Source organism: Oryza sativa, chromosome 11 (assembly GCF_034140825.1).
Source record: "Oryza sativa Japonica Group chromosome 11, ASM3414082v1".
Lineage (NCBI taxonomy): Eukaryota > Viridiplantae > Streptophyta > Magnoliopsida > Poales > Poaceae > Oryza > Oryza sativa.
The window spans coordinates 11,926,128-11,938,415 of record NC_089045.1 but is presented as its reverse complement, the minus strand read 5'-3'; the positions used below and the strand labels follow the sequence as shown (position 1 = coordinate 11,938,415).

At 41.8% G+C, this 12,288-nt stretch overlaps 1 protein-coding gene across 1 annotated transcript; it reads left to right on the top strand.

The window, feature by feature from the left end:
- The first annotated feature begins 1,897 nt into the window (after positions 1-1,897).
- Positions 1,898-3,688, top strand: LOC9269972 (flavonoid O-methyltransferase-like protein Os11g0303600). The gene is made up of 2 exons (XM_015761109.3): positions 1,898-2,820; positions 3,154-3,688. The coding sequence occupies exons 1-2, from the start codon at positions 1,987-1,989 to the stop codon at positions 3,448-3,450; spliced, it is 1,131 nt and encodes a 376-aa protein (XP_015616595.1). The 5' UTR covers positions 1,898-1,986; the 3' UTR covers positions 3,451-3,688.
- The last annotated feature ends 8,600 nt before the right edge of the window (positions 3,689-12,288 follow it).

Below are 12,288 nucleotides of genomic sequence, written 5' to 3'. Positions count from 1 at the left end.
CCTCTACCCTTGGATATACGCTATACATCGATATGGTATATCTGCGCGTATACGGATGTTCTTTGTATACGCTAAGAAAATTCATCATGGAGTCCACAGATGGAAAGGTTCCTACTCGGATCGGACTGGGTCGTCACTGTATCGTGTAGGGTCCGATGTCTCCGAGTCCTACTTGGAAACCACCTTACCTGCGGTATAAAAGGGACCCACCGGAAGGACCTAAGGCATCGAATCTCACAGCCGAGACAACCACCATAGCCTACGAAGCCGGAGCCTACAGGAGCCAAGTCGCCGGGTGATCTAGTCGAACCAACTTGACTACGGTCTCGTCGGTATCATCGAGTTCCATTGTTCCCTTTGTAATCTGTGATTCCATCATATAATCCCATATCAACTGGATTTAGGGTTATTACCTACCAAGGGGCCTACCAAGGGGCCTGAACCAATATAATCCATGTTTTCTATTAGCTTGATGTCATATTACGTAGATCCTCGTACCAGCGTACCCCAATACCCTCTATATCCGGTCTACGGGTGTCCCCCATCGACAACAACATAATAATCACCGGGTCTTAATTGCTAGCGAGGCTTCTTTGTAAATACTAAATTAACTTATTGAACCACATGATAAAACCCACTCTTGATAATTAGCTGTCAGTTGTAAAAAGTAAACAAAAATCGAAGATACTAATTAAATTTGAATTCTTACTGTAGTATTTGAAATTAAATACATTGCAAAAGAAACAAACAAATATACGCAAAGGAAATAAATTAGTTCCAACCAATTACTTGGATGATTTGTTGGCTTATATACCAAAATTCCTAGGTTGAGATCATAAACTATTCGGTAAATTGGTCAGATTCAATAAACTTCAAACATTTTAGGACAAAATTTGACTTCTATAGAGTATAAGTCTATCTTTAATTAGATGACGTAGTCATATTAGCAATATGTTTAATAAACAAATATCTTCAACTAATTTATCCTAAAATCGAAAAACATCTACAGTATAAAAAACATCATACAAACCAATTCCATGGTTGTGATTGCGACACCATATTTTCTCATAAATAAATTCAAGACTTCACGATTTCACATGATTTTAGTTTACAATTTATATGATGCAAGGGTAATTAGAAAAAAAAATCATTTCCAACGTAATCCCAAATAAATTAGAATAGAGTAAAAAAGATATTTCAATAAAAATATCACTCACGCATATATATTTGTTATAAAATTTTGAGTGGTGATCCGATGCTCTCTACTGATACTATTATATCACCAGTAGAAATGATCTGATCCATTCGTTATTTACTAATACATTGATTAAGGCTAACCTTTTCATTTATATATTTTTTTCGGGCTAGATTGATCAATCTGTGGTTATTTATTGTGCTGGCATCGCTCATATTCCATCGAAATAAGCCAAACAAGAATAAAACTAGGTTTAGTGACTACTAAATGATAATTATACCCCTTACGCACTTTTTTTATAGTAATGTCTCTCCATGTTTGAACTACTGCTATTTAGGGTGGTAGTATAAATAGATCTAAATCATTCGATCAAATAAGATCAACGGATTAGATTACTTTCTACTATCAATAGAGAGAATCGTAGTGGGTCTCAAATTTTAAACGTGTTAAACAAGATGCCCGCGCATGTGCACGGGCTACCTTGTTATAATTAGATTTTCTAAATAACTAGTACCCACGTATCAACCTACAGATTTTCTATCGTATCGCCATAACAGTGCACACGTGTACAAATAAAAAACGAAATCAAACTACCATATCTAACTGTAGGCCATTCGGCCATTGACAACAATTTTCTATTTCCACGCTGAACACGAGCCACAGTTGACAGTTGAATCGCTGAGCCTCACTCTATTTAAACCCGTCACTCGTACCCATGCTAATACAACAAACATACCACAGTCGCGAGAAGTTAATCGCGATCGAGATAGCTAGCTAGATTTCAATTTTTAATGGCAGGTCAGCCTCCCAACATGTTGGCACCACCGACCGACGACGAGCTGCTGCACGCGCAGGCCGACATGTTGCGCCACAGCCTCTACTTCGTCACGTCCATGGCGTTTCAGTGCGCCGTCAAGCTCGGCATCCCCACCGCCATCCACCGCGCCGGCGGCACCGCCTCGCTGCCCGACCTTGTCGCCGCCCTCTCCCTCCCGCCCGCCAAGCTCCCGTTCCTCCGCCGCCTCATGCGGCTGCTGGTCAACTCGGGCGTCTTCGCCGCTGCCGACGACACCGCCACCGGGTGGGCCGGGATGTACCGCCTCACCCCGCTGTCGTGGCTCCTGGTGGAAGGCGAAGGCGCAGCGCCCGTCGTCGACGGCCACCCGAGCCAGGTGCTTGTGGTGCTCGCCGCGACGTCCAGGCACTTCGTGGAGGCGGCGATGGGGCTCGCGGACTGGTTCGGGAAGGACCTGCCGCCGTCGTCCTCGGCGCCGCCGTCGCCGTTCGAGGAGGTGCACGGCGCCGCGCTGTTCGACGAGAGCATGGCGAACCTTGACCCGGAGTCTGACTCGATGTTCAACGAAGCTCTAGCGGCGCACGACCACTCAGACTTCCCCACGGTTCTCCGGGAGTGCCGTGAGGTGTTCCAGGGGGTGGAGTCGCTCACCGATTGCCGCGGTGGTGACGGCAGGGCGGCGAAGGCCATCGTCGAGGCCTTCCCACACATCAAGTTCACCGTGCTGGACTTTCCCCGGGTGATTGGCGAGACACGAACTGGTGTGGTGAACTACGTAGCGGGCGACATGTTCCGTGAGATCCCACCTGCTCAAGCTGTGATGCTCCAGGTAGTATTAACTGAAATAAATTAAAATTAAAAGTGATTTTCAGCGCACGTATATATACCAGTGAGAGTTTGATTTATTATTTTTTATAACTTGTGATGATTGAATTTGAATTTGGATGTTTTTAAAGTCATATATCATATATCGATATATCTTGTTATTTTTTTTATAATATTAGGATAACATGCAAATACGGAAGACATCGTCTTGAGTCTTGAGTAATTAATTAGAATCCATTTCCTATATAGAAGAACAGTTAACGACTAGTGCGCCACGAAGTGTGTAATTCAAATTGCGCATTTGTTAACTTTTCTATGACTTTTTTGTGCATGGTAGCTTGTGCTTCACCACTGGAATGACGAGGATTGTGTGAAGATCCTAGCTAATTGCAAGAAAGCTATTCCAACCCGAGAAGATGGAGGGAAGGTGATCATCATAGATATAGTTATTGGTGCTCCTTCAGGACTGCTGCTAGAAGCCCAGCTCCTCATGGATGTGGCTATGATGGTGGTGACCAAAGGCCGACAGCGAGACGAGAATGATTGGCGTGATCTCTTCAGCAAAGCAGGCTTCAGTGACTACAATATTGTGAAGAAACTGGGAGCTCGAGGCGTCTTTGAGGTCTACCCATAGCAGTGGTTCCAACACTAATTGTGTGGGTCCCCTCTGTGGAGGATGTGATCTAAGTGAATAAAGGAAGGAAGGGCATATTTTCTGAAACAAATTGTTATATATGTGATCTATGTCAAGCTTGGTTTTGTGAATTAATACGTGTAAAACTTCTGTTGAATGTTTCATGTGAGTTAATGTGTCCGGCTTGCTTATGTAAAATTTCAATATGTAAAATCACTTAGGCCATGTTCAATGCGTAGCCCCAGGTCGTCCCCCTAGCACCCTCCGTCCGAAGCCGTTAGCCGTTTCGCCCGAGGCGATGGAACGCGCGCCTCTGCTGGGGGACACGTCCCTCGCTCGCTTTTGGCAGGGGCATGCAGCGGAACGACGCGTTGTGTGCCGGTGAGAGGAGAGGGAGACGAGCGGCGGATCCGGCTGCCGTTACGCCAGATCCGGTTGCCGGCATGCCAGATCCATGCGCTGCTCACCGTTGACCACCGCGCTCATAAGTCGTCGGCCACCAGCAACGGCGTTGCTCCAGCGGCGGCGGCGGCCCTCCTCATCGCCCTTCCAGCCGCCGGCTACGGGTTAGAGAAAGAGGCGAGCGGAGGCGGAGGGAGAGAGATGGAGAGGGAGTAAGGCGGCGGTGTCTAGACGAGGAGGGAGGCGACGGCGGTGTCTGTGGCGGTGCGGCGCGAGACTCCCGGGAGGACGGCGACGGGCGAAGGAAGTGAGACGAGGCGAAGAAAAGAAGAAGAGGAGGGGCGACGAAGAAGAAGCAGGAGCAAAGAAAAAAGAGAAGAGAGAGAGGGGGGAGAAGAGAGGGGTAGTATAGGAAAACACCCACCCTGGGTTTTTTGGTTGGGACACCCATTGTGGGGTTGAGTACCTTTATTCGGTTGCTTCAGATTTTGAAGAGACCACTTAGATGTAACCTCCATTGAGAGATGAGTGCCCCTGGGCACTCTAGGTGTGGCTTTGATTGTAGATGCTGATGGAGGGAATACTTTAAACATGCAAGTCATCCTAGATGAATAACAATTCAACATCACCCACAACCAACTTGGTCTCCCCAGCCTTAAGTATACTGGACACATGTTTGATTTCTTTTGCATGGACGAATAAGTCCATGTAACCTCACAATTCTATTTAGAGGGTCATGTCCCTACACTAATAATACCCGAAATTTTTGCTTGGACAAATAAGTCCATGTAACCTTGCAACTCTACCTTAATCTACTGGACATGATTTGCTTAATGGGGTAGGTTTGTAACATTCTAGTTAAGAAAAAGCATTAAGGTTTCAAAGTTTTTAAAACTTTTGCATCATGTCGTGATCATTGCTTGAGTTGTATGGAAATTTATTTTAAAACAAACCTACGAATAACTAAATTCCAAAGCATACGAAGAAAACATGATAAAATATTTCACGAATCACATGTAAAGCAAAGACAAGAAATCAAATAGATTAAATACCAATTTAAATTATAATCTAATTATACAACAAACATTTGACCAAATATATATATTAGTAATAAAAAGAAACATTTGACCAAATTGTGCATTTGTTAATTTTTTTTGGTGACTGTTTTGTGCATGGTAGCTTCTGCTTCACCACTGGAATGTTGAGGATTACGTGAAGATCCTAGCCCAATGCAACAAAACTATTCCAAACGGAGAATATAGATGGAAGGTGATTATCACTGACATAGTGAATGGGGCTCCTTCAGGGCCACTTCTAGAAGCCCAACTCCTCATCAATGTGGTTATGATGGTCGTAACCAAAGGTCGACAGCGAGATGAAAATGAGTGGCGTGATCTATTCAAGACAGCAGGCACAGCAGGCTTCAGTGACTATAAGATTGTGAAGAACTGGGAGCTCGAGCTATATTTGAGGTCTATCGATCCCAAGCAGTGCTCCCAAATACTATTATTGAGTGGGTTTCCTCTATCACTACTAGGAAAATGTTTCGCATACGAGGTCCTTTTCACTAAGCATGCATGCACGATTTTTGCTCCCAAACGTCCAAGGCGGAGGCTTAACTACGAAAATGTATCATTCCAGGCAGAGATTTAAGACGTCCGACATGAAAGATAGTATATTATCCTAGACGGACATCTTTAGAGCTTTGTCTGCGAAGATATTTCTTCGTGGGAGGAACCTTAAGTCGTCCGTCTGGGATAATTTTTTTATGAAAATAGATGCACAACGGAGACACGAATTTTACGTGGAAAAACCCTTGCGGGAAAAAACCACGGGCACCGACCGACAATGATCAATATTGAGAAGTTGGATACAAACGCAGGGGGATGCATTGGGTTGTCACACACTCCTCATAAGGGTTACAAGAGAAATATAGGAGTCTTAATAGGCGAAGACACAAAGTCCAAGTAGGAAACTAATCTTATAATATAGAGTCCTATTAGAAAACTAATCTAAATATACTGTAGTCCTAATATTTGGATCACATGTTTAACAATCTTCACCTTGAGACCAATTTTCTTGTAGCATAAAAATTGTCAATATCCAAAGAATCTCACATAGATAAAATCATTGTGCGCCAAACAATCTCTATGACTATAATGTAACACCCTCGATTCAGAAGAAGTAGACCATACTCTCACCATTGGGAATAAATCCTGAATCTGCTAGTATAAACCTGTGTGAACTAAGCAGCGACGCGAAACATGATGCCCAAACTTCAAACTCGCCATGGAAATAAAATCTTGAGTCTACTAGCATGAATTTATGTAATCCTAGCAGAATCATGAACTTTTGTATACAAAACGAAGTACTTAGATCTCATGATAACCAGTTTCGACCATCAATATTATCCAATATATGAAGACTAGCTATGCTTGCAATGCATAATTCCTAAATAAAATAATTACTTCCACTATATGCTATGCTACTAACATGTATGCAGGAGAAGCACTCATAAATGAAGAGAAGGAGGAGGAAATATATCGATCAATTAGTCGAAAGTCTGCCGGTGATGTGCAATTGCATGAGAAGGCCTAAATGTCCAATTTAACAATCACAAATGGGCCTAGAATGTATGTCACTGATTTAGGGGCCAACATGGGAGTCTACTGGAGAAAGCTGGGGCCAGAAGAGCCAGCAAGGGGTCGGCCGACCCACCACTGAGCCCAATCAGCCCCCATCTTACACAGGCTACTCACTACCTAAGGTCGTTATGACCGGTTCCCGCGCTATTACCGACTTCAGGAGGACAGATGGCATGAGGAGAAGGAAGATGTTCGTTGGATGCTATGGAGGATCTCCACCCTCCCAAGTCATCTCCACCTATAAATACCCCTTCACTTCCTTCATTCCAAGCACACACCTCAAGAAGAAGATCAAGAGCTCTCTCAAGTATTGTTTAGTAGTTCTAGTGCTAGTGGAGTAGGAAATAGAATAGTCTTCATAGTCCTCAAGTCTTCAGGAGATTTCTAGTATGGCTTTAATAGCTTTACTTTCTTATTTTGTAAGACTTATTGAATTAATAGAATATTCTTCTTTATACAAGTTCGGTATTTTATTCCATTCATATTACTTGAGTGCCGACTTTACTTTATACTTGAATCAATATAGTCGTGTAACTAGCTTTCCAGATAGGTGTATTGGTGTGGGTTTAATGTCCGATTATTCGGTTGCTCTATGTCGGTTGCAAGGATGTAGAGTAGTATTTAGTAATGTAAGCGCGGTGCTTAGATTATTAGATACCATTAATTGGGGTAATATACAGTGGTTCAGATGCTGGCCGCTGATGGTGACAGCTTAGTACGGGTGTCCTCTGCATGTGTATATTGTCCTAAGTTAATTTCCTGGGGAGGGTACTCCTCCGTATTTAGCCCCGGTTGTATGGTCATGACGGGCTGTCGTAAGGAACTCGGCAGTCAGGGGTGGCTTCTCGAAACACCAGGAGGACACTGGGTATGAGGTATTGGTTGCATGACTGTATACTAGCAAGTATAGACTAAAGATGTATGTATACTAGAAGTACAGGAATGATATTTTTCTTATTCTTTCTCCACTTAGCTTAAACTATATTTTAGTGAGAGTAGTTCTTAGTTCTTTCTTCTGTGTGTCACCCTACCCTTTGAACTGAATTAACCCCTGCATAGACTTTGATGTATATAAGTAATATATGAATTGTTAGCATAGTTCTCTCTTATCATATCTTCTCTTGCGATACCTTGGAATACTCCCGGGTGAAATGCTACAATGATATATCCATGCGCTTGCGGATCATATCTGTAACCATAATATACCAGGATTATTTCTAGTGCTACTGCTGGGAATTAGTCGCTAAGAAATACCAACAATATCATGTTAGCAAAATTCACCGAAAAATTTGATCACCTTGTGATCTAGATAGGAGCAAGGCTCTCTCTTGACAACTTGGATGTGCTTCTTGTTTTCTGCATGCTTCTCCTCTTAGATAGATGTGCCAACTTGCATCTTCACTTGCCATAATGAGAATATTGCATCTCAATCTAGGAGTGGTCGATAATACTTCAAACTCGCCTTGTGAATAAAATGCAGAAACACAAAACACATTCAGAGTGCAAAAACTAAGTATTTGGATCACCGTATAAACCTCTTGGTAGACTTGGGTTGTTAATTTAGCAATTGAACATGAATTTGGATTTACCAGAACAGAATAGAAATCGCTGCAAATTGAATTTATTTCCTGGTACGAAGGATGTGTGCACATAGTATTGATCGCACGTGAAATTAAATTCATGTAGATAGGGCAATGATGGCTGATTGCCTTGACCTGGCTAGCAGATGTGCACAACAGTCAACTTAATTTTACTCCGGTTACAAGCAAATGCATGCGGTAGATGCACCTGGCAATATGGTAGTCCTCGATCCGATGTGGAAGCGCTGTGGCTTTGGTTTTGATATATGTGACCAGTTCGATCTCATCGAATAGACCGAATTTATGAGAATCGACAAACGTGATGGCCACAGGTAAGAGATAGATATCTCCTAACAATTGAACTCGACGAAATGATGGGAGGATGCGCGCCTGCCGCCACCTGTTAGATTCATCGATGGACGGGCCGATAGCTGGTATAGATAGAACTCCAACACTCTGATACCACTTGTTATGAAAATAGATACACAATGGAGACACAAATTTTACATGAAAATACCCTTACAGGGAAAAAACTACGGGCACTGACTGGCAAGGGTCAATATTGAGAAGTTATACAAACGCAGGGGATACATTGGGTTATCGCACACTCCTCGTGCGGCTTACAAGAAATATATATATGAGAAATATACGAGTCCTAATAGGCAAAGGCACGAAGAGCTAGTAGGAAATTAATCCTATAATACGTAGTCATATTAGGAAACCAATCCGAATATATTGTAGGCCTAAAATTCAGATCATATATTTAACAAATTTCCCTATATAGCTTTCTTTCTCCCCAACCGCTATTCAGTTCAACCAAAGATCTATTGGTCACAGTAAAAAAAAGATCTATTAGTCAAATTTGTAGGATTCTTCATGACTTATAGATTTTCTATGATCCATTAATGTTGATGCGACATACATTTCATTATCTTCTTGGTAATGGTTTGGGGTTAAACTAATTTTTAACCATATTTCTAGTTGTGAATGGTGAACTATATATGTGCACCCTATGTATTGTCACATGCTAATTTTCTGACATACACGTATTATGATTCCATTCTTCATATGATGTAGGCTTATAGGCCTATGCAACATTAGTTTCGTCCCATTTTATCTCAAACAAATTTCAAAAGAGTAGGCTTTCTTTCTTCATTTGATGATATTTGTATCATCATCTTGGTTTGGGGCTTTTAATACTTGTATGCCAATACCCAATCCAAAATTTCATTAACAGTCCGCTATCAAAGGATCAACTTGTGGGTTGATCCTTTAGTTGATTTTTCAACTTCTACTTGACTGCTAATGAATTTTACTATGTAAATAAACATTTTCCATAATAGGTCTTAATGCCAACTTCTATTGTCCATAATACAATTTTCTTATGCTTCTTGTTCTCGCTTAATGCTTATTTGCGTAGGCATGGTTCTTTAAGTGTGCCAGCATTGGTATGTACTCCAACTGCTTGTTCTCTTCCTTGATGGAAAGATGTGGCATGTCTATTCTGAGGTTTCATACCATTTGCCAGGTCTCAACTTGCTCTCCCTCAATTATGGGGTGTACATTTAGTGATAATAAGTATGAAAGTTACATTTGTTCCTTTTCACCAGATGTCTCTAATTACTTTAAGGATTTAAGGAGCTGGAGTTCTTGGCATATTATTTTCGACGTCTCTAGACAAGATGATAGATACCTTTACATTCCTTATACCTTTACATTCCTTGGTATTTCACCCTCGTCTTGTTCATTACATTAGGGTAGATGCAATTTAGTCATGCTCTTATAATCACAAAAGTAATTAAGGACGATAGGAAATTCTGACAATACATCTGTTCTTTTGATGCCTTGCATTCCTTAGAGCTTGATTGAGTATGCAATAATCCTTTGTTTAACCATTTTTCTCACAAGAATCATCTAAGACTGGGTTTGGCTGTTGGAATCCCTCACGCACGCAATACAGAATGACTCATTAGTGCATGATTAATTAATTATTAGCTAATCCTTCTTGAAAAATGGATTAATATGATTTTTTTAAAGCAACTTTAGTATAGATTTTTTTTTTTGCAAAAAACACATTGGTTAGCAGTTTGGGAAGCGTGTGCTAGAAAAATGAGGTAGGGTGAGTTGGGAAAATAGGGTAAAGAGCACAACTTAAGGGTTCATTTTCTCCTCCTCAATGTCTAGAAACAAGTCTCCTTTTAGTCAAGGAATTTAGGCTCCATACATACCTCCATTCAAGCTTCCTAACTTTCGAAAAGAGCTCATACTGTGGTCGTGAGATATGCACATGTACCAGGGACCACCACTTGGATTCTTGAGTGGATGGCACATTTCAAATGGTTCAAATGTTGATAATTCGTTGCTTTTGAGACTGCATGTCCATTCAAGATGCGGGAATTTGAATAACATTGTGGCGAACCCTTTTAATCCATCCTTAGTATTTACTCCATTTTTGTGGATATCCAGTACTTAGTGCCTTTTCTTAGTGTGCTTATGACAATATGTGTGTTCTTGCTATATCGGTTTGGCAAGAGCATAGTGTCAAAAATAGGTAAGCACGTTATTTCCCGGAATTTGTCTGCAGATATTACTAGTTTCTTTCTATTTTGGGTATACCTTTCAAGGTATGTAGGGTATGGATCAATTTTTCTTTGGTTCAAGACATGGTGGTGCGTGCTTCATGCACGTCCAAGGTTCGACGGTATGCGCAATCAAAGTGGCACGAGGTATGCGACCAGTGTGGTTACGGTGTGGCTGACGGTGTAACACGCATGGCTAATACGGCACGGATTGGCTGGCATGCGGTACAACGGGGTTGCTAGTCGGTGCACAGTGCAACGTCCAACGCGTAGCGCTGGTGCTGGCCTCGGTGTGCGTCACGGTGTGACGTGGTGCATGCCGATGAATGGCTGTAACATACCAAAAATTAGCTATTTTCAAATCTTGCATCATGCCGGGTCTTATGTTCTTAATAACCTCTTTAAACCTAGGACATTATAATTAGCGAGACCTCCTAAAGCTAACCTGCATAAAATCCTTCTTTGATATTCAAAAGCTTTTGTGATTTTCATTTAAAATTTTATCTTGAAATATTCCTTGATTTGGTTTTAATCTAAAACCTTCTTTCGCCTAAAACTTCCTTTATTTAAATTTAGTTTGAAAAACCCTTTTTACTATTATGAATTATGGTCCAAGAAACCATCCTATACTGTGCTAGAACCTAAACCAAAGCAATTCCAATTTTATTGGAATTAATTGTTAACCCATCCTTTGATCTTAAACCTATCATTTGATTCTCGATCCAAATATTCGAGTTTCTCCTTTTAATCTAGCCACCATTTTAATCCCTGTGGCTTGATTCCCTCTTCGGCACAAGAAATATTATTATTACAAATATTGTGAGTAATTGCTCTTGTGCTAAGAGAATAGACTTTATCCCTCCGCCCCAAATTCAAAACCTCATTTAGCCCATATCTAATTCTTTAAATTTCATACCACATATTTTGGGCTAGAATTCTATTTACTCTATTCCCTCCATATTCCCTCCACTCAAAAATATTCAAATCTAGAGCCATATTATTTATGGTTTTGAATATTTTGAATTTCTATTTGAGTATATTAAATAAACTCCTCAAACCAACTGGAGAAATATTTCTTTTGGAAATTATATTCAAATATAATTTCCTTCTAAACTCTCTCTCAGTCATTTTTCCTTCAAATTCAAATTATTCAAATCCTTTTTCAAAATCTAGCCATCCAAATTCCTCTAAATCTATTATTTGAATCTCTAGGAAAATTAGACTTCCTCCTTTTCAACTTTGGGCAGAATTCTTCTTCTCTCTCGCGCGGCCCAAGTCGGCCCATAGCAAGCGCGCGTGCCGTGCACGCGCACGCCGCCGCCAACGCCTTCCGTCGCCGCTAAGGAACCGGCCGCCGCCATTTGGTGCGCCGTCGCCGTTGTCCTGCCTTCGCCGCCAAGTTGCGCCGCCACCATCGCCGTGCCGTGCCCTCCTTCTCCGCCGTCCAACTCTGCCACGGCCGCCACGTACGCGCGCCGCAAATGTCGACCAATCGGAAGACAAAGCCGGCACCGTCATCCTCCTCTCCACGCCACTGCCGCCGTGCTCCCCTTCTCCTTTTCCTCCGAAACCGTCATTAGCCACCGCCTTTAGTCGTCTATAAATAGACGGCAAGACTCGCCATTCCTCTTC